Source organism: Ambystoma mexicanum, chromosome 8, assembly GCF_040938575.1.
Source record: "Ambystoma mexicanum isolate Mex_15411 chromosome 8, UKY_AmexF1_1, whole genome shotgun sequence".
In the NCBI taxonomy this organism is placed as follows: Eukaryota; Metazoa; Chordata; class Amphibia; order Caudata; family Ambystomatidae; genus Ambystoma; species Ambystoma mexicanum.
Window position 1 is genome coordinate 750,730,106 of NC_090929.1, and position 23,745 is coordinate 750,753,850.

The following is a 23,745-nucleotide window of genomic DNA, read 5'->3' on the forward strand; positions in this document are numbered from 1 at the left end:
CAAATTTCTACCTGGCACATATCCCGTTTGATCGGAGTGTACCAGTGTATGTATTACCTTTTTTGGTCCGTTGGCTAGCGTTGCCGTTAGGATTTTGCTGTCTTGGTTAAGCTTGGACAAAGGTCTATATTAGCTACATTCCTGTGGCAACTTATTGGGTTTCAGCAGGGGTACTATTGTTGATTCTCTTAGGCTAGGCGCGAGGAGGCCGGAATCATACGCCTGGGTCAGAGCGTTCAGAAGATGGGCGGGCTAATTCCATGGCAAATTCCTTATAAAACTCACCAGGTAGGCCATCTGAGCGCAGGGGTTTTCCTGTAGGTAGCGACCTTATTGTGTTTATAAATTCCTCAGCCATGATCAGGGTGTCTAGGTCGCCAACAGCAGTCTCGTCCAATCTTGGGAGATCTATTTCGCTTAATATCTCTTCCGTAATTATGTGAGTGGTCCTGGGTGTTTCCTGATACAGACTGCAGTAAAAGTCATAAAAAACTCCATTGATGCTCTCTTGTGTGTTGCATGTGGTGCCCTGTTGTGTTTGTATTGAATAGATGGGTGTGCGTTTTTTTTTTTTTACATAGCAATGCTAGTAGTCTGCCCGCCTTGTCCCCCTCTGCGTGGTGCCTCTCTATGTATTTGGTGTAGCTTTGCCTGCCCCGACGTTCCCAGCAGCTCAGACATTGTTGACGCAAAGCCTTTTCTTTTGCCTCCCTGTCTCCCTGGTCGATGTGGGATTGTGTCAGTGCTTCTTCAGCGGAGGACAGTTGCCTAGAAAGCATGGCTTGTATGCCCCCTGACTTGGCAATTGCGTTGCCTCTAATAACCACTTTTGGGGCTTCCCATAGGGTATCCGCACTGGTCACACTAGCATTATTATGCAGGAAGTATTCTGTGATGATGTCTTTAATGTGGACTCGGAAAGTGATGTCCAGTAGGGCCTCACTTCTCAGTTTCCATGTTGGGTTAGGGGGCCTCAGGGGTGCGTATCGCCACTGCAGCAGCAGAGGGTCGTGGTCAGACAGAACCGTGCTCTTATATTCTGTTATTGATTCATCCATCAGATCCTTCCCGACAAAGAAATAATCGAGGCTGGTGTGGACTGCGTGCGAGGAGGAGTAGGCGTTGGAGTAATGTCTAGAGAGTGGGTGGAGCGTTCTCCAAATATCGACCAGCTCCAATGATGTTAGCAGCGTCTGTAGGGACCTGGTTGGTGGGGCAGGTTTTAGTAACTTAAGGAGTCCGACCTGTCCATGCAAGGATTCATGACGCAATTAAAGTCACCCCCCCCCCATTGGACGTTACGATTGCTGTATGGACCAAGCCTTGGGTACAATGTCTGAAAGAAAGCTGCCATGTTATGATTGGGTGAGTATGCATTTACTAGGCAGTTGTCCACGTTCTCCAAGAGCCCCTGTATGAGCACGATTCTGTACTCATTGTCGGTCTTAAACTGGGTCACTTTAAAGGGTACTGTTGGTGCGATCAAAGTCAGAACTCTGAGCATACACTGAGTATGTGGAGCCTATAAATCGTCCTCCCCATTTTCTGGCAAGTAGTGCTTGCTTCTTTGTCGTAAGGTGGGTCTCCTGTAGTAAGGCTATGCCAATTTTATGTCTACGGAGGTAAGTGTACACTCTATTCCTTTTCACATCATTATTCATGCACATACATTCCAGGTTAACAGTTTTATATCCCTAGCCATCATCAAATACTTGCAGCAAATGAGACATGACCCTAAGACCCCTTGACCATCTTTTCCCTTTACTCAATGGAAAGTGTTCTGGCTCCATGGAAATGGTTTGCAATATAGTGGCTAATACAGTCAACACAAATTCCCTTTTATTTTCCCCAACTTCCCTAACAATCACCCAGCATTGTTACCCATGGTCAGGCGTGTCCGCTCTTCGCATCTGCCTGTGGGAGATCGTCCCGAGATTTGTGCACAGCCGAGGGGCACAGAAACAAGTGCCCAAGGAAGGAAAAAAAAAACTCTGCGGGCGGGTCAGTGGCAGCCATGGGAGTGGTCTCCTCCTTCCGGATTACAAATTGTCTATGGTGTAGGTCCTGCTGCTTGAGCAATGTAGGCAAAGACAGTGATCCCAAAGGGAGGTCAGCTACTACGGTTTACATTCTTATTCCAGGGATCGCTAGCCAGTCTTTTGTGACCTGCTTGTTTAGTGTGAGTTTGTCCATACACAACTCTGTCGTTAAGTCATGCCTGCATCCGGATTCGAGGTGTCCTTGTGCTTAGTTGGGGTGGTGCTGTCCTCTGTCCATTGGTTGATCTTATCCCTCTCCATCCATTCCTGTGCCTCTTCGGGGTGGTCAAAGAATAGGGGGCGGTTTTTGTACAGGACCTTTAGTCGACAAGGTTACATTAACATGTACTTCAAGCTGGCATTGCAGAATCTGGTTTTAGCCCCTGAGAATTGTGCCCTGTTTTTGTGGACTTGGAAGGTGTAATCCGGGTACACCGCCAAGTTTGCGGATGCCCTCCGTATCATGCCTCTTTGCCTTGAATAGGATAAAATCTTTTCTCTGTCCAGGACTTTTGCTATTATAGGTCATGAAGGGGCTTCGGACGGCGGTTTTCTAGTGAGAGCCCTATGCGCCCTCTATTGTGAAACCTTGTGGGAGGGTTTCTTGGCCAAATGTCTTGCAAGAACATGTTCTCGATTCAAGTCGTGGGATACGTACTTTCCTTTCCTTCTGGTAGGCCAACAATGCAGATGTTGTTCCTTCGGGCTCTCCCTTCAGCGTCTTCCACCCTGCTCTCTAGTAGGTTGACCTTTTGTCGCAAAACGTGGATTTGAGCGTCATTACACTGTCATTGCGATGTTTTCCTTCAGTTGTGTTTCCAAGGTAGTAGTCCTATCCGACAGTTTCCTAACATCCTGTCATAACAGCCTCCCATCGACTATCACTTTGTCTTAAGTCTATCCAGTAAGATTTGGCTGTTTGTGCCTCCCGCTTCCTTTGCCTTGTCACGTGTCGTTGCCATGTTATCCGTGGGCATTTGTGGCTGGGTTGTGGCATAGGTGTCTAGCGTTGTTTGGTTGCTCTTCACTTTTGCTGTCTTAGGAGGCATTCAGCTTCTTTGATCTGTTATGGTGTTCCTTAAGTGTTGGGTATTTCGGCTGTGCTACTGACAGCAGCACTCGGGGATTGTCGTAAAATTGTGATGTGCCCTACTGTTCTCTCCTTGGCTTTGCTTCCACTGCCTTTTCTCAGTTATGGAGCATAGAGAGGAGGATGTGGGTGTGGGTTATCCAGGGGACGCCCCTCCTAGGTGTTTTCAGGTACTCTCCCAGCAGTTCAGCGAGCAGGGGATTGCCACGACCCTCGCCCAAAACCCCCTCTGGAAAACCCATTGGCCAGGTGGAGTCAGGACTCGGGCCTCTAGAGCCTGGCATACTCTTCAAAAGCCCTCATGGGGTCAGTCCTGGCGCCTGTGGCGCCAGGCTCATACACCATGAAAAACACTATGCTTGGGAACTACTTTATTGTATTGTCAGCCAACATGGAGGCACCCACATAGCTTGGTTCCTAAGAACCAAGCTATGCGGTCTAGTGTTTTGGGTGAGGTAGCCTAGGGACTACATTACCTGGACTATTTTGTTGGGGCTATTTAAACCACACCCGAGCAAGACAACACGCTTCGCGTTACTTTGCAGCTTGCAACATGACGTTCACCGTGTCCAGCTATTCCCTCGAACCTCGGAGAAGCAGAACCTGCAAGGAGACAAAAGGAACATCATTAGCAGCAGCATCTTACCTGCAGTCTTCATCTTTAAACACTCGCAGCTACTGAGAACAGCTTCCTCGAATCTGCACGCCTCCCGGACAGAACGACCTGAAAGAGGAAGATAGAGGCAACATTAAAGAAAGCTGTAGAGACATTTACAAATTACGAACTGCTTAAAAGGCTTACCTGGCTGGTCGCCTCTCGGCTGGCACCACTCCTGAGATTCCACTCGCGCTGAAGAACACTGCGACCTACAAGGAAGGAAAACACAGGTTAGCAAAGGCAAGACTCCGCAGCGCTGCACATAGCGCTTACTTACCGCATCATAGTGCTCTTAATGCGCCATCATTTACCAGCGGGGCTCAACCAAGCCAGTTCGCTGCGCTGAAGCTTTGCATACCTAAGGGAGAAAAAAGAGACACTTTAAACAAAGAAAGGCATGCAGGTTAGCAACAAAACTAAAGAACAGCAATAAGACCTACCTGAACAATATCAAACGGGCCGGCGTCAATGAAGTAACTGGACGCACTCGCCCATGAAAGACAACGCGCCCCTGCAAAGAAGGCAGGACAGAGAGCACGCCTAATTCTACCACAAGGTGAGGAGAGGGCGCCAGAGGGACTGAAATCATACAGGGGTGGAGGGAGGATACTTACCCCAGTCGGTCAGTCTTGAACACAGTCCTCCTGTTTTTCAGGCAGAACCTTCCCTGCAGACCACATCAGGGCAAAGCTGAGAAGCATACCAGCGAGTAACCCGGCTCGGTGGCGTCCCTGTGGATACCAGGTGAGCGTAACAGGGATGCACCCCTGGCTACTCCTATTCCAGTGTAGGGCAAGGAAATGTGTGCCCCATTGGTTCACAGCGCTTTTCTGTGGCTGCGAGAGCAGGCGGAGGCTGTCCTGTGGTCAATGCTTTGTTTTATGATCAGTAGCCTGCCCCTCGTTTCTTCCTCTTGTCCTTTGTTTGCCTGTACAGGCTGCTTACGCGGGTTCTCAGACTCTGCGTCATGCTTCAGTGTTAAATGCTGTGCTGGAGACTCTAATGCTTTGTTGGCTTTATAGCGGTCATGCGCTTCCCTGTGTCAGTTGTGGATGTATGTGGTGAGAGCAGAGCGGGTTACCGCCGGAGTATGCTTATGGGCCCCCAGGCGCTTCTCCACTCCGAGCGTACTGCTTTTTATACTAACACGCGGATGCAGGTGGCTCACCTCTGTGTTCCTTTTCTCTCCGGTAAGCATGCATCTGCAGTCAGCTCTTCCCCGGGATATCGCCCTGTGCAGCAGGAGATTCCTGACGCCTGCAGCTCCTTTCGTCACCGAGTGTACAGCCTCTCCGTTTTATCCGCCATTATGGTTTTGTTACTGCTGCTTTCTTTGAGTCCCATAAGGTGCTGCACTGCCGCTCTGCTGTAACAGATCCTCCCTCATGCGAGGGGTTTGTCCCAGCATGGTGGGTGTTTCTGGCTGCACATGGCTGTACTTGTTACTGTGCTTGCCGTGACTCTGTTCCGGCTGCCATGTTTTTTCTTTAGGCTGCCTGTCTCCCAGTTTCACTAAGTGTTTCTTTGGTAATCTTTTATAGCGGATAGCCCATTGGACAAGGAGCTTATCCCGCTCACACGCCGACAGATCTGGTAGCATTCGTGGATCATAATAACGCGGTGTAACTGCCTATTTTTGTCGGATTATGTAGGATCAGGCAGGAGCTCTCCCTGAAGAAGCCCTACACCATGGCTGCTAGCCAGGCCCCCCGCCATCCGACTTCTTGTTCGTAAACTAGCTGAGCGTATAAATCCTGTAACAACAGTGGCCCTTCTGGATGACAAGGGAGTATTGCATACAGATTATTGTAGTATCCTGGACTCGGTGCATCAATACCAGATACAAGCTACTGAAGCCTCTCCCCCAGATAGAGTAGCTCTGCCGAACTACCTGGACTGTGTGGCCTTTCCATCACTCTCCCCGACAGACTTAGCAATTCTGGAGCAGCCTATACAGGAGGCAGAGGTCCTTGCAGCTATTAAATCTCTTAAAAATACCACCCCAGCTCAAGAAGGATGTACAGCAGCATTTTATAAAACTTATGGCGAGACCTTTCCCTGCATCTTACTCGGCTTTTCAATAAATTCCCAGAAATGGGGTCAACAACCCAGTCCATAGTATATAAGGCCACAATTTTACACTTATAGCTCAATAAAAACCCAGAGCTTCTGGACTCATACCGTCTAATCACCCTTATTAATAATGACGCCAAAATATATGCTAAGATACTGACCACACACCTGATGTTGGTTTTGACGTTGTTGGTCGACCAGAACCAGACTGGCGTTGTCACGGGAGATAGATGTACTGAGGATAATATTATAAGCACCCTTAACCTGGTGGAGGAGGAGCAAGGTCTCAAGGCGGGGATTATAGCTCTAGATCCCCACAAGGCATTTGATTGCCCCGACTGGAGCTAACTGAAAGCTCTTCTCAGACGAGCAGGCTTTGGCCCCACATTCCGTGCTCATCTCATAGCAATCTACTCTGCTCCCACCACTCATAGGGCAGAATAGGAACTTGCCCCTCCGATAAAGATCGCCGGAGACAACAGGCAAGTGTGCCCACTTTCTCTTCTTTTTGCTCTCTCATTGGAGCGTTTGGCGATCCGTTTACATAATAACCAGGCAATTAAAAGGTATCCCGGTACATGGCCAAGACTATAAGATCTTCCTATACGTGGACAATGTCTTGCTCTCAGACACGGAGGTCAGTACCTCTGTGGCCAGTTTGATGGCAAAAATGGCTCGCTTTGGTCAGATCCCTGGTTATAAAAAGTTAATTATCCCAAGTGCGAGGGTCTAGCAATCATTCTTTCCCCTGAAGAGCTATAATCGGTATCAGTGGAATGCCCCATTACTTGGAAACGTGATGGTATTGAATATTTGGGGTTTACTGTTCCCACTAGGGGTTAGGGAGACTTATAACGTCAATTTCACCTCTCTCTTTGCTGGAACTGAGGCTGACCTGAAGCGGTGGTATAGGCAAACAATCTTGTGGATGGGGTGGGTGACTGCAATTAAAATGAATGTGGTCCCTTAACTCCTATACTATTTTGCAGCCCTCCCATCTGACATTCCGATGCAGATTACAAAGGAAGCTTCTTGATTTCATTTGGCAGGTGCATCAACTGTGGGATTTTCCTACCTGAATAAAACAAAGGAAAGTCTGAGTCAGTAAGTTCAACTTAAAAGTATGTCTGTGTCCAAAACCTATCCTTGCTATCACACCTAAAGCTAACCAATGTGTAGGGATGTCAACAATAAAAGAAATGGTGATTTAAAAAAAGTTAAGAGCTTCCTCCAGCTCTTGGCTCCCTTTTCAACCCCAAGTTCAAAACAGTTCCACAATTCCTTGGGGTTCCCTTCCCAAAGTTCAAGGCAACAGAGTTCCAAAGAAAAGGTTCTTGAGGACTCCGTCTTCAAGACAACATTACAGTTCCTCAAGTCTCAGGGTTCCCTTCCCCAAGACTTCAACTTGCCAACTTATACTTGATTTCGGTCTTTCCGTGTTTAACACAACTCCAGATCTACTTGACACTCCTTCTATTGAATTATCAGTACACCTAAATTACTCCTTGATTGAGGGTTCAATGGTCTAGGTGCAGTTGTCAGAACACACGGTCCGGCCATTACAGGTTGAGCAACCAGGAAACCTAGGCTCTTCAGCCCACACATGTTCTTCTGTTATTTGCCCCTGTGTACAGATTCACACTCACTTAGCTTCTCCTTGTCGGCCTCTTGGCTTTGCGACCATATGTCACATATCCTCTGCCAGTCTATCACTGCTGCACTGTATTCATGCACAGGGTTTACTGCGTGGTGGCTTTATTTCTTCCTCACCTTTCTGTCATGCTCTTTCACCAACTTCCACACTTGCTCTCTTATTTTGTATGCTGCTTTCAAATGGGCCCTTTCACATTTATCTTTTTTTGTGTGCAATTCAGATTTTATTGAAGATGAAATAAACCGCATCACTGTGCTCGCTGCCGCTGACAATCCCAGCGGTAGGAGTGCATCCTAACATTTTACTTGAACAATACATGAATATCAAATCAGTATTACTGCTTGAGCACGGCATCAAAATAATATAACAACCCAACAAACATTCAATCAAAATCAAACTGACTCAAATGAAACATAAAAATCAGTGCGGAAATCAGGGGCAGGGGGGTGGGAGGGAGTCACCACCTCTAATGTAGATATGTAAAACAATGAATAGGATGTCATCTTGTGAGGGGTGTGATGTATTCCAGGGTTATCATGCTGGCTCACATGTGTGATGAGAGGGGGCCCGTTCCTGGAGGTACAAGTCCATCGCTCCTTTGAGTGCTGCATCTATTTTGTAATTGCGGCCACATACTAAACTCTAGTCCATCACTCCTTAAAGGATAGTTCCGGGACTTTTTTTTTATTGTCCCTACGGGTCGGCCATGTGTTTGTAAGCATAAATCGGTAGATCGTAGGAAACTTTCCTATGGACCTTACCCGACTTTTCGCCCATTATCGCACTCGAAATCAGCCTCCATTTTGTGATAATCCTATCATTTCGCCCCATCGACCTGGCTCACCTGCCTTTGCGGCACTAAATCAAATCCCCCGCCCCTGAGCCTGACATCAGCAGACGCGTACTGCCCATTTCAAGCACGTCTCGTGTCAACAATCGCTGCGCCTCAGCTATTGACGTGTTGCCATGGAAATGGCAGGACGCCTCTTTCCCCAATAAGTATAAACAGACCGTTTCACAACACACAGCAGCAGATTTTCGATTCCATTCCTCTCTCTGTGTTACTTTGAGTATTCTGTGACTCGTTTCAGTGCTCTGGTCAGCTACCTTCGCCGCTTGTAGCCCGTGTGAACACCTGTACCATCTCTGTAAATTATTTTACTATCTTTACCGCACAATGGCCACAATAATGCCGTATATGTACGAGCCCGAGTACACCGAGGAGGAACTACTGGAAAGGCAAGCACGCGAAAACGATGGGGATTCGGACGGCAGTTGGGAGGACCAGTCAACGGATGAAGAGCCTGGACCATGTCGCATGGACGGCGTCTCCACCTGGTGCACGTGCAATCGGTGCGAGCTAATGCCAACTGAGGAGGAGAACTGCTGCTGCCGTGAAAATTCCGGGTGCTTGGCCTACATTTCGGAAAGCGAGCAAAGTCTGCAGGAAGGCGAGCAAAGTCCGCAATGCATCACCGAGCTGCCAGAGTTCAGGGAAGCCTGCCTCTCACGGTCCGTGTTGAGGATGATGATGGTGCTTATGCACGAACTTCGTGGCACTGTTCGTCCGCGTAATCCGAGTAACGAGTAAGTATACTCTGTTTGTGATGTCAGTGATGCCACTACTATTTCATGGTCGTCTCCCACATATAAAATTACATTTACATATCATTCGAACGCATGTAAATTGGTTCCATATAGTGCATTTTCTAGATATAATTTTTTTCTAAGAAAAATGACATGTGTTACCTGAATCGACATTGATAAGAAAGTTTTGTCAGTTTAATACAGTTTGCATCTTTTTTTTTCACAGGTGGTACAGGCTGGTGGCCTATCGTTGCTTCACTTGGTGGCTTCACGGGAGGCTCGGACACCGCGTTCGGAGAGTAATACCTGCCTGTGCGGTACTTGCCATTAGACAACATTTCCCCAGTGACAGTGGACAATACCACGGATTTTCCCTCGATGTGCTGCAACCTCAACTTTACAATGTGTAATGTTTATTATTTATGTTTAATTAAAATCTAAAATAAAGCCCAACATATATTTTAACAATGGTTGTTTTGATTTTTTAAATGAATCTAGTGTGTCTCCGTTGAATAGCCTTCCAGTGCCTTGTCTTGTCACACCACATGTCTCCGGCCAGCATCCTCCCTCACGCTGGCCGCACACCTTCAATCCACATAACCGTTGAACCCATATATGCAGCAGTCATACATATATTATTTTGTGGGTTGGCATCAAGCGTTGGCAATAAAAAGCTGTTGGATTTTATTGATACAAAACATGGTTATAGGTAAATAGTAAATATGGTTGATCATAATAAATCCTCTTTTTGGGCACCGGGTACAGAGATGACCCCCATATATTCTCCTGGGAGGGTGAGGTATTTATAAACTCACCCCCCTGCCTTGCATGTAGTAGATCCTGCAGCCATCCTCTTACATTCAGTTAGATGGCCTCTCCTTGGTGAGGCCCTGCGGCAAACGGGTCTTGTCTGCACGACCACCGCCCCATTCCACCCCCCGCCCTATCAAAGGCAGTTCGCACCAGGGTACTTGCGCTGCTGGCAAGTGGAGCTGTCAGGGAGCGATAAAGGCCAAGAGGTGCCAAAGACCATGTACACTTCAAAGTGGTCTATAGAGCATGGGTTGTTGTTCCCATGTCTACCTCCAGACCCCGTGTCTCCTGCCAAGCATCCCCCCTCACGCTGGACGCCCCCCTGCAATCCACATAAGTGTGTCTCCATTCACGAGTCTTCCTGTGTCTTGTCTACACGACCACCGCCCCGATCCACCCCCCACCCTATCAAAGGCAGTTCGCACCAGGGTACTTGCGCTGCTGGCAAGTGGAGCTGTCAGGGAGCGATAAAGGCCAAGAGGTGCCAAAGACCATGTACACTTCAAAGTGGTCTATAGAGCATGGGTTGTTGTTCCCATGTCTACCTCCAGACCCCGTGTCTCCTGCCAAGCATCCCCCCTCACGCTGGACGCCCCCCTGCAATCCGCATAATGCCACGACATATACACGTCATTCATTCACAAACACACCCCTGTTTCGAATTCTTTATAACCCACTTCATATTTCTAATGAGAACTTCTTTGCGCTTTGCTAGTCAACCCGTGAAGGTGCTGGTTATCTGCTCTTCGTCTCTGTGAACTTCCGTGACCACTTTGAGCAAACTCGTCAGTTTGCAACCTGTGAACTGCTCCCTGTTCTACGACAAGAAACTACTCTGATCCCTGCATCTGTTTGTTCGTCAAGGTAAGTCCATGTACCATAATCATTTTGCGTCCAATTTTTTAATTTATATCTATTTGCTAGTAGTCATCAAATTTCATCCATGTTTTCTTTTCGTTCACGACAGTACATGCAAGGAACTAGTCACATGTTCTGAGTTTAGTCAAATTACTTTTTCTATTTTTTGAAAGTTATTGAAATACTTATCCGCATGTGAATAACGTGTATAGTTCCAAGAACCAAAACGGACCTTGCATTGAACCTTTTATGTGTCATTTAATGTTTTAACACATTGGTATTCATAGAGAATTGTTGATCTTTACTTTTCAGAACTTTCCATAATGCCTGCCTGTTCCATTGGCGGTTGCCCTTCGAAGACCCATAACAAATCTGAAGGTACTATAATGCATGTTTTCCCTAAGACAATAGATCAGATAAGAGAATGGGTCCGATATTGCGGATATCCAGCCTCTGAGCTAGAAAGTAGAGTCCTAGAAGTCTTTGCGGACAAGAGGGGTGATCGATACCGCATCTGCAGCAGGCACTTTAGCCCAGACATGTACTCCACATCATTGCTAATAAAGAAGAAAACACCGCGAGCGAGGCGAAAATTGCTCTCAACCGCTATTCCCACTCTATTCGTCCACATCCCTCCACTGGTGAGTCAAGTTTACGTATTTATCTCTCGGCCTTGCGGTAGTGTGTAGCATTAGCTAACAATAATTTCCCCATTTATGTATCCACTCAATATGAAGGCGGAAGATTCTCCATCCGTGTCGTTATTGCAGTCATCAGCCACTTCAAGCGCCTATCGGGTAATCTTACTTAGCTATTCTGACACTGACTTGTTTTAGGCATGTAAATCAATAGTTTTAATTGATCGTGTAATTATTTTACCTAATGGTACACCACAGTACTCGTCCTCTAGTCTTTGTTTTCAGTTATAATTATTGTTATCCAAAATAATGCAAGTACTGTCTTTCAGGGAGATGCTGAGGAGTCCAACGCATTGACGACAACCGTAGATGTCACTCAGATGCTCGAGGTACGTTTCCGGACAGTTCCATCGATGGAGATCATCAGATCTTGCATTCTTGTAGCGTGATTGTTACACACAATGTTTCTTTCGTTTTTAGCCATTGGTATGTCCTTCTGTCGTCGCCCTCCTATGTGTCTTCTTTTTTCAATATTGTGTTCATTAATAATGAAAGTCCTATGTTTCAGGGAGTCGATGGAGCATTAGTCCAAGAAGAAGGGGGAGCATGCAGTTACGGGTCGGCGCAACAGCTTGCAGAAGTGTGCACCGCAGTTACAGCGTCCCTTGATGTTCTTATGCATTTCGAAGTATGGATACTGACAGATCAATCATGCGAGATCAAATGACGTGATTACATCCGCTATACTTCCTTCTTTATTAACGCAAGTACTATGTTTCAGGGAGCTGACGGAGCTTCTTCAACAAGAACATCACCCCTAGTAGTTGATGCAGATCTCTGGGTGGTGACACTTCCAACGATGGAGCAAATCGAATAATATTTAGATATCCATTATTTATTTTAGACAACTGATCATTTGTGCAGGTCTATTTAGATGAGCCGTTGACGCCTGCAGAAAGTTTATGTTCTTTTAAACAAAATAGAAAACCATACTAATGCAATTACTGTGTTTCAGGGAGTTGCTGAAGCGTCATCTTCAATAATATCATCAATGGAAGTCTATGCGGAGCCCGAGGTATGGATCTTGACAGTTCAATCTAACTAGATCAACAATGCGTGAACTATTGTCGTTTGAATGTTCTACACAATGCGTTCATTCGTGTTTTGCTATTGAGATGTACGTATGGGTATTGGTCCCCAAGTACATTTTGTGTTTTCAATATTATTATACATACTAATGAAAGTTCTATGTTTCAGGGAGTCGATGGAGCCTCAGTGAGTGATGGATGTGCTTATCATGAAAATATAGTCGTTGCAGCGCGAGAGGAAGTGGAGACATGCACACACGAGTCGGAGCAACAGCGTCCAGATGTTGAAGTTCGAGGCAAGAAAGTTTCAAAGAAAAGAAAGCAAAAGAAGGTTAGTGTCCTGTTCACTATATTATGTTGTCTTTCACTGTCAATAGTTCAATACTGTAAGTTGTGTTTAAACTGAACATCCCTTTTCTAATCTGTCCTCTAGTTGCGAGTGGGTGTAAGAACTAGATCTACACAGACAGTGAAGCGAACGAGAGATGTTGCTTGTCAAACCTTTTGGCAGGGACTTGAGACTGGACATGCATCGTGCCAATGGGAAGAATATGAAGTGATTGACAACGGAGCTATACCACCACCAGCCATTGATAGTGAATGTCCTCCTGGTAGTTTGGATGCAGTCGGAGATCAATTCACAGAATCCACACCCGCAAAAAATAAGAGCGCGCGAAAGTTGAAGACATTGTTTTTTTCTCCCATCTCCGGACAAGGAACAGTTGTTGCAGTGGAAGAGAATGACATGGACGACAATGAAACACCATCAATATCACTCAGCATAGCGGAAGACGATATAAGAGATTGTACCTTTCATGCGAGTGACATGTCCTCAACGTTACAGGCCGAACCAGCTGGGATGCAGAGTGACAGTATAAGGAAAGAGGCCAAATTCATTGTATTCGATAGCTGTTTGATGGATATTATTATGATGATGAAATGTGGGCATTGGGTTGGTGGGGAAGTATGTGGGGAGCCATTGATTAATGTGACTCGTGCAATTCGAGGCACTAACCTTAAAATACATGCCACCTGTACACAATATCATCCGTTCGCATGGTCTGCACAACCCATGCTGGGGCAACTGCCAGCAGGCAATCTACTTTGTGCAGCGGCCGCACTTTTTAGTGGTTCAAGTTTTAAAAAGTTACAGTATTTCTTTCAGTTTGTGGGAATCCATTTCATTGCGAAAACTCAGTTCTACAAATACCAAACCCATTATCTATTTCCAGCCATCAGCGAAGCTTGGAGAATGGAAAAAATGTCAATGGAAAGTACATTCGCGGGCAAACGCTTCAGGCTAGCCGGTGATGGACAGTGCGACAGCCCAGGATTTTCAGCCAAGTACTGCACCTACCACTTTCAGGACATGGAAAGTAAGAAAATTGTGAGTTCGGTGGTCGTGCAGGTGTCACAAAGTACATCCTCAGTGGCCATGGAGAAAGTTGGCTTTGTAGCATCATTGCAAGAACTACAATCGCGGGGAATGGTGATCGACCTGATAGCCACGGACAGACACGTTTCAATTGCCAAGACAATGAGAGAAGAGTACAAAAATATAAATCACCAATTTGACGTATGGCATCTTGCAAAAACAATCAATAAAAAATTGTCGGCTGCAGGAAAAAAAAAAAGATATGCAAGGTATTTCACAGTGGTCCAAGTCAATCAGCAACCATCTTTGGTGGAGCTCAAAAACATGTGAAGGGTCGTTGGAAATTCTACTGGAAAAATGGCGGTCAGTAATGTTGCACTGTAGCAACGTACATCGATGGTCGACAAATGAACATTTCCACAAATGTGAACATGGCCATTTGTCCACAGAGGAGGCACGGAAGAAGAAGTGGTTGATTCCTTCATCACCCACTCACAAGGCCATTGAAAAGATTGTATTTGATAAAACTATAACAAGAGATTTGAGGGGACTCACGGAATTCTGCCACACAGGAGATTTGGAGGTGTTCCACAATATGTGCCTAAAGTACAGGCCCAAAAGATTGCATTTTGGCATGGAAGGCATGATAAATCGGACTCTTCTAGCGGTCTTGGCACATAACCATAATGTTGGCCGTCAACAAAGTAGGACGACCGGAACTTTAGGGACGCTTCGCTACAATAAGGCCTTCACTAAAAGAAGTAAACAATGGGTGATCAAACCAGTGTTTGAGGATATGCAATATGAGTTTATTGAGAGACTTATCGTAGATGTCCTCGATAGGCACATACATGGAGTGGTGAACGAACCTATGCAGGGGACAACTGCATTGCCACCCAACATTGCCTCTGTTCCATGTCCACCTAAAGCAGAGCTCATTGAGAAATACACATCACGGTTTAAATGATTGTAATTTGATTGTCTGTTCTCTCGAGTCTCCTCATGTTGCAGGCCCAAACTAGAAATGTGTGCTCGCTCAAAGTGAAGGTCAGCTGCTTTGATGTTTTGCTCGGGTGGCGGAACGGCCCACGACCCAGTATAAGGTTCTATTGTGATTTGACCTTGACAGGCCGGGACCATCCCGAAAGACTAAGAAAAGATAATGAATAAAATTTCAGAAACGAAACGATGAGCCACGTTCATTAGAAGAAGTAACGTCGGCAAAGAAGGAGTGGTGTTTCGGGTCTGCCCTACACAGAGACACAATGGAAAATGCAAATATAATGTAAGTAACTTTTGATGAGTTTATACCGCAATTTCATTACTATACAGTGGCTTTAAAGACGGGTTCAGTTGTACTTGTTCGTTCTATGTGGCATATTGTTTTCTACCGCGCACTATCTTGAGGAGAAACATCTGCTTTTACTGAAGTACCTCAAAACCTTCCTCTTTGCTTCTGCTTTCTCTCTCCCTCTCCCCTGCTACAACTGGTCCACTGTCTGCGACCTCGGTCCTGGGCCCTTCCACTCTCCACCTGCACTGCCTCCCTGTCAACCCCTGCACTGGGGGACTGTCTCAGTATCCTACAGCCCCCCCTTCCCAGCACTTGTTCTGCACTTACCTTGCACTTGCCACCAGCTGGCCCTATTTATTTATTATTTTATGCTACTTACCTTGTACTCCACTCCCCCCCCCTCCATGCCTCGCCACGCCTTTAAACACTTGTGTACACCCAGTAGCGCTGTCCTCGCTATGAAATGAATAATTTTAATAAGGATCTGATGGTGAGACTAATTTCATTTTTTATGTTTTTAGGTACATCATTCACTACTGTCTGTGTCACGAGTACCAGACACCGGCGGACGGCTTCTACAGCCGCCAGTTGCTTCTCCGCGTGAACAACGTTACCACCCTGACCATTTTATGGGACGATCGCCAAGTACAAGTATGCCCTTACGCGGTACTAACGGTTAGATGCAACATACCTACCGTTGTGGTGGCCTAGTGCCTCGTTGTTGGAACAGCCATGCGATTATCAGTGCGACCGAAGAGCTTATTTTTATCGTAAACCAACACCCTGTGTACTGCACACGAACATCGCTTCCCTCAAGACGAACTAATTTGGATCGAGAGCAAAGAAAAATGCAAATCGCTGAATATTCTCTAAACATTTGATGTCCAATAAATATACTTTGCCAAATGTACAATCTTGCCGTTTGCTTTTAAACCACGGTTTCACATTCCGAATTGTGGCGCTGTATTGTGAGATGCTCTAAGACCCTGTGTACAGCAAAGGACCATCGCGTTCCTCAATACGAACTTTTTGGAACATGAGCAAATAAAAATGCAAATCGCTGAATATTCTCTAAACATTTGATGTCAAATAAATGTACTTTACCACATTTACAATCTTGCGGTTTGATTTCAAAGTACAGTTTCATATTCCGAATTGTGGTGCGCTGTATTGTGAGCTGATCTGTGTTGATTTCCGGGGTCTGTGTGGAGTCGCGTAGAAGACGCCTGGGCGCGTTTGCCTACGCAGCACAGTCACGTCACGGATAGAGGCGGGGAATATGAATGTTTTGATAAAGTCTGTTTCAGGGGCGGGGGATTTGATTTAGTGCCGCAAAGGCAGGTGAGCCAGGTCGATGGGGCGAAATGATAGGATTATCACAAAATGGAGGCTGATTTCGAGTGCGATAATGGGCGAAAAGTCGGGTAAGGTCCATAGGAAAGTTTCCTACGATCTACCGATTTATGCTTACAAACACATGGCCGACCCGTAGGGACAATAAAAAAAAAGTCCCGGAACTATCCTTTAACATCCGGGACAGTCAGGGGCTTCCAATTCCTTGCAATAACTAACCTTGCTGCTAGCAGAAAGTGGGTTATTAAATTAGATGTTTTAATCCCCAATTTATAATGGGTCTTCATCGCCTAATAACACCACTTGAATGTCCGCTATCAGGTTGGCTCCAGTAATCATTTTAACCTAGGCCAGCACCTCTTTCCAGAACACCTAGGTAATGGGACATGTCAACTACATGTGAAGAAAGGTTCCTTTAGCACTAGAGCATCTCCAACATGTGGGGGAGTCTGTCAGATTCATCTTATTCAAGCGTTCTGGAGTAAAATGGCATTGGAGCATCAATTTGATGCCAATCTCCTTAAGTTGAACCAACTTGGAGTATTTTGCAGTCCTCGTCCACATGTTATACCAGGCTAGATCATCTATGGGCTTCCCAATGTCCTCCGCCCATTTAACCATATATGTGCTGGGGGGGGGGTTAAATCTATTTGAGTTAAGGATTTTGTACAGAGATGAACCCAAGCCAGCTGGGGACCCCCAATAAAACCTCGAACTGCAAGGTTTCCTTTTTTGCCTAATTTGATTCCTTCGCACTCATAATCCACTGCCCGAGTTGTATGTAGCCATACTTATCCGCATCTACCACCATAAAGGTTTGCTTGCACTGCTCAAAGGACAGAGGTTGTTCATTCTCAAACAGTTGCCCAGCCTAGATAGTCCTCACTCGGCCCCCCGGGTAAACCTACATCTTAACCTGGAGAGAATTCCCAACTGTTCCAAATCCTGTTAAGAGGAAAGTAGTGATTGCGTATCGACGGGCTGCTTTGTCCCAATAGTCTAGAATTATTTTGGTTGAAGGGAGCCCCTTCCTGTTATGCTCTCTTGTTTCCGGGCGAGCGCCAGCAGCAATCATGCAGGGACCAAGAGACTAAACTGTTTAATATTCACCCAATGCTTGGGATTTTGCACTGCTGCTCGGCTTTCTAGCCATGGGACCAGCTGAGCAGCATATAAATAGCTCTCTATATCTGGTTCTGCCAAAACCCCGCTTTCCTTTGCCGCCATCAGCGTACGCCTGGCTACCCTGGGGCGCTGGTTTGCCCAAATGAATCTGAAGATTATGAGACTGAAGTATTTTTAAGAACCGCCCTTGGGATCCAAATTGGTAATGCTTGAAAAGTATACAATAACTGTGGCAGCAGGGTCATTTTGACCGCTATCATCCTACCCAGTCAGGAAATTTCTGATTTCCCCCACCTTGCCAAGTCCTGCAATGTTTAACCCATGGATACCTGTAGCTGAACGGACTAGCCTCGCTAGGCGTTTGATGGTCATATCAAACAAAAGGGGGGACAGTGGGCATCCTTGACGGGTAAATCTCTGCAGTTTTACCGGGTCTCACAATGCGCTATTCAATTTAATTTGAGTGGAGGGGAGGACAAAATTAGTCAACACCCTCCTAAAGGAAACCAGGACCAAACCCATCCAGCCAGAAACTTCAGACATATATACCCAGTCCACTTGATCAAACGTTTTTCGGAATCGATCGAGAGAACGTCTATATTCCTTTTACATCGTCGGGCCCAGGCAATTACATCAATTGTTCGATGTATATATTATCATGCACGTGACGTCCCGGAACGAACCCAGTTTGGTCCGTACCCACCACGTCCGGGAGCACGGTGGCTAAACGGGGAGCAAATATTTTGGAGTAGATACGGGTGTCATAATTAGGAACCGTGATAAGCCTGTAAAAGGAGCATTGTGTGCCTGGCTTACCAATCAACATTAATGTCGATTCCCTCGTGGTGGATGTGATGGTCCATGTGTCTGCAAAGGAATTAAAGAGGATTGCCAACTGGGGGGCATGTACACTAGCAAATGTTTTATAAAAAAAAAGGGCTGTAAAACCACCCGTACCTGGGTCTTTGTTAGTAGGGAGAGCGCAAATAGCCTGGGTGATTTCCTTAACCGTTATGGGGCTACCTAACCTCTGCTTATAATCTTCTGCAATCTTGGGAAGATGCGCTTCCCGGATAAAATAGTCTTGTTGGGTTCGAATAGTGCTGTATAATACTGTGATAAAATGTGCATTTTAGTGGGCTCGTCCTCAGACAGTGCGGCTGTTGCATTCCTCAAGCCCCCTATTGTGTTCCTGTTCCTTTGGGCTTTAAGTTGGTATGCTAGGATGCGTGAGACCTTATTAGAGGTGCTAAAATAGAAATACTTAGTTTTGAGCAACTTATGGGCGATATCCTCCACCTTCAGTGCCTTTGCTTCTGCCCTCGCCACCTGTAACTGTCGCTGTGTCCTCTTAGAACCATACCCCATATATCAGTTTTCCCATTCTTGCACCCGCTCTTCAGCTTGCCGTCGCTGGGCTGTTAAGAACCGTTTACGCGCCCAAGACAGGCCAGGCTAATGAACGTGCCACACAATGTAGGTTTAAAGGCATTACACACCGTATCTATGGAAACAGCCCCATTCACACAGTTATCCTTCATCAGATCGTAGCTTTGCCCATAAAATTTTCATTCAATTCGGTATGCAATATTCCTGACTATTTACTTTGCGCTTAATTTTCATTTAACCTGTGGCTTCGGATTATATGATATGATATGGCATTTATAACGCGCCTATACACAAGTTTGTTGCAATTTGCATATGTCATTTGGTTAATTTGGCATTCGTCTCACTTCCATGCAGTCCCTAGGAGCGCACTGGTTTCAAGTGACATTCACCTTCACTCAACAGTCCTCTGCGTTCCTTTCGGTCAACTGCGTTGTTCCTTTTCTCCTCTGCCTGCTGGCTTGCCGGTAACCGCAAGTCTCGCTTGCACTACGGATGCTTCTCTGTGCACGCCCGAAAGCTGCACTTTCCTTCCAAGGACGCTGGCAGCGACTTTGCTTTGTTTTCTTTGCCTGCAGATCCAGCTGCTGCTTTCTGAACACAGAGGCTCCTGCACCTGTAGAATTCTGACAGGCCAACTTGGCCTGGGCTCTACAGGTCCTTGGGATTGTCTGCAGTCGCCCTGATTCTTCTGCAGGACCCACCACGGCTGCCTCCTTACACACAGGATCCCCTGCTGGTCTCTCTCACACAGGCCTACCTGTTTGCCTCAGTATTTCTGGTTTCCTCCCTTCTTATACACCTACAACTGCTTGACAGGCTGCAGGTGTGAGTTTCCATTAGCCTTGCCTGACTACAATTAGAGTGACATGCACAATCTTTGTAGTACTCTGCAGGCATTGTCCTCATCGCAGTACTAGAGTGGTAAAACAACCTAATGGTGTTCGCTACTCCTAGTTGCCTCTTCCTCGGCCCAGTACTGTAGTAGGATGAATAAGGACAATTGACAGAGTTGTTTTACAGCAGCCCATAAAGGCCTGCAGAGGGTTAGGTTGGTTCTCACAAGGAATGGGGATACCATGTCTCGCCTGTGGGTACCCTTTTCCCAATCCCAAAGGACCCTCTGCCCAGATGGTCCTCCCTCGCTCGCTTCTACACCCCCAAGGTCAGGATCCAACAGTGATGGCCTTCCACCCGAGAAGAGGATCTAAGGGCAGTAGGAGTGAGGATACCCTCAGGTTTTTCAAAGGCCCGTTCACGGAATGTAAGCAGAGATGTACTCTTCAAGAGTCACAGATTCTGATATGTCCGGTTGCGACACTGGGCTAGTCAGCCCGCTATCAGGTTGAGAGGTACCAGAGACCTTAATGTCCCGGAACTGACCTACCTGGCAGGATGCAGCAAGGGGAGGGTCACAGTGCTCTATAACTTACTCGACTGTTTGGACCCACAGGAGGGCTTGCTTTACCGGGAGCATGACCTGGGCACATAAATAGATGAGGACTTGTGGCGATGGATCTGGGAGCGTAACCTCAATATCTCTAGATGCACCACAGATGAGTAATGCCAATTGAGGCCTTGCTATAGATGGTACTATGACCCACACAAGCATCATTTTATGAATACAGATTATCCTGGCAAGTTCTGGAGGGGTTGTGGAAGTCAAGACACTTACTTTCACATGTGGTTGCAATGCCCCAAAGGCCAGTACTTCTGGAAGGAGGTGCTCTCTCATATTAAAGCCATGCTCAAGGTTTATCTTCCCTTGAACCCTGTTGTGATCATTCAGGGTGGGCTGGGAGAAGGGGTATTTGCCACTAAGAGGGAAGACTGCAAAGCGTATCTCCTACATTCTCCTAGCAGCCAGGATCTCCCTCACCCGCAATTGGAAACATCTGAGGGCAAATTGATTCCAATCTGGTGGGGAAAGGTGTGGGAGATCCTGGCTGCGGAAACGATTACATTGTTGGCTGCTGATAAATATACATCTTATGTTGCAATATGGTCTCTTTTTATTGACTATGTACAGCACTCCTACTTTGGGGCATACAGGCTACAAGCACATAAATATTTATCGTTGCTGTGAGACTTGCAGGGATGGGTTTGTGGCTAATTGAATTACAGTTGGGGGGCAATCTGTTATGTACTGGAAGGTGGAGGGTATTCTTTTGTTTAAATTACGACTGAATTCTTGTCTTCATTGAATGGTTTTCCTTGCCCAGTGTGTCTCTAAAAAACTGTTTAAAAACATTTTGGTCATGAATTGTCTAAAATGCTTACTATTTATTGTCAACTCAGGTCTGAGCTGAACAGAAAGTCTGAATCTAAGCCTGTCTCTAAATGGGTGCACCTTTTAGTTACAACACCACTTAATTTTCTCCTAAATGCTTCATAAAGATATTACATGGATGTGCGCGCTGGAAATGTATGGTACTACGTCATTTATGAATTCTTCAAGAGAATAAAAAATGCTTTTTTCTTCGCTCTAAACTACTTTGAAGGAGCACTGATCACCCTGCACCAAACACCATAGTAACAAAATTGAGTACTACCGTATGAAATTCAGTAGAGGCAACAGAGCATGCCTCAATAAGAACAGCAGGGACAATCAAACACCAAATGCAAATAGTGGCTCATATTACGGGAGCGAGAGTTGGTAAGTAAAGTAAGATCATGGGCATTCATAAAATGAAAATAAATTGGCTTATACAAAAAGAGTTGAATTTAACAGGTGCCTACCTTGAAATAAGCTTCCACAACAGCTTTAAGGTGTGGAAAGCTTCGACTTGCCAGTACCAAGTTAAAAGAAGACTCATCTGTACCAAGTTTCCCTTCACCAGCTTGGTAAAGACGTTGTGCATCCTGCTGAGCAATCTGGTAGTTCACAGTCTGATTTTCATCTCGGTTACCCTATTGTTGAGAAAAAAAACAGAACAGTTGACTAACTGAAGAGCTCAAGGTTTGAAAATTATTTTTGCATTAAAACATTAAATTGTAAGCATTCTGAGAGAAATAATGTCAAAACATTACTTCTAATCAGGACTTCAGCTGCCTGTGTACATTTAAACGTAGCTCTTCTCGAAAACATGCCACCAGGAATACATCACTTGAATTGGCTTGATTTTGGAGAGCCTGTGCATCTTTTGCTAATGTTCCAATATTCCTTTCTAAATTAATACATGCCCACATTTTTCTAATATGCAAGTTCTACAAGCTGTCTTTACATCCATAGATAAACTAACTTTTTTCTCAACCACCACAAGGACAAGTGGGACAAACATGTTACTCTAATGCAGATTAAACTCGTTTCTTTTATAGCAAGTATTTTTATTTTGCCAAATAAATGTTTAAAAATACTCCACACAACAATGTAATCAGTTAACTGCAGAGGACCGGGCCATCTAGGTCCTCGGCAAGTCCTTTGTGCTGCCAAGGATGCGGACAGACAAGTCATCCAAACACCTGTTTTCGCTGCAGCAGGAGCTATGTGGGCGTAATTAAGGAAGCACTCAAGTAATTAAATAGAAAGTCATGGCTTTACAACCATTACCGATTTGAAAAAGGCTATGGTTTGCATTACACTGGCAAATTTGATATGTTTGGCTGTGTAAATGTAGAGCGTAGCATTCGCAAGACAAAAACAGGCTACGCTACATTTGCAAAGGTCAATTCATCAGTGTAGATTTGCCCTTTAAGAGAATTATCAATCCTCAATTTCATGTCTGCCACATTGCAAAGTTCTCCATTTGCTCTATCGCTTATTTGTGTTCTAATTTTTTTGTCCAGAATGCATGCTACAGAAACCAATTTGCTCAATGTTAAAAAAGCTTGTTCTGTACAATATCCTGACTAGCAATATAACAAGTTATTTTAACAGATAAGATGGACACTGCACCCAACCCTCCAGTAGCTTTGTAAAACGTCATGGAATCAATTCCACCAGGGTTGCTTTTACTAGAGGACTGAATGTACCTTCCAAGCCTTTTATCATGAGCTCGACTGATCAAGTTGCAATCCCAGTTTCTCTTGCCATAAACATGTATTGTGAAAAAAACAAAGGCATTCTGAGGTGCGGTTATTGAAGTTAATTCCCTTCTACCTTAGAAACCCCCAGGATGTAATCACCATGTAATTTTAATGTGATTTAATCTCGGTTTCCTTTAACTTTGGAGTCTGACAAACTCCATTGGCATCATCTTTGCATTGCGTCACACAGCACCGTCAGCACAGTGGTAAAGGGAAGTCTTAGATTTCCTAAAGGTTTAAATACTTTCTCTTGGTAAAACTGCCGTTTCCAAGAGCAGTGAAGTGAAATTGACTTTACTTACATTTTGTAACTTTCTAGACCCAGCCCACACTATCTTACCATAGGGTGCTGGAGGGGTTACTTAGTATCCCCTTTGCCAAGTTTCTCATGTACCATGTTTATGTTACCCTTACTACAATTAATGGCTGGTGGCAGTGGTTTACTTTTTACTACCACTGTGTATTTTTACCGCAGGCTGTGTTTGCAGCCTTGGTAGTCAAAATGGCCCCAGTCTTCTTTTTTCGACATTTCTTGTCGGTAAAGTCCTTCTTGAGATTTACTCTGCGCACCAAACCAAGTTTGGTCTCTGTTGGGCAAGATTGTATACAGTACCCTTTGGGTGCACTACAATAACCTTGACCTCCTGGCAATAGGAACCAAACCTTTGATACAAGTCTGAACTACACA

General features: G+C 45.5%; 1 protein-coding gene across 2 annotated transcripts in view; it reads right to left on the minus strand.

The window, feature by feature from the left end:
* Positions 1–23,745, minus strand: part of ANXA7 (annexin A7) — an 835,753-nt gene that overhangs the window by 230,796 nt on the left and 581,212 nt on the right. For both annotated transcript variants that reach the window (XR_011268601.1, XM_069610574.1), the window contains exon 10: positions 21,771–21,941. Coding sequence is in view for 1 of the 2 variants with exons in the window: in XM_069610574.1 (XP_069466675.1) it covers positions 21,771–21,941 (171 nt within the window). In the remaining variant the exon portion in view is untranslated. The remainder of the gene's footprint in view (positions 1–21,770; positions 21,942–23,745) is intronic.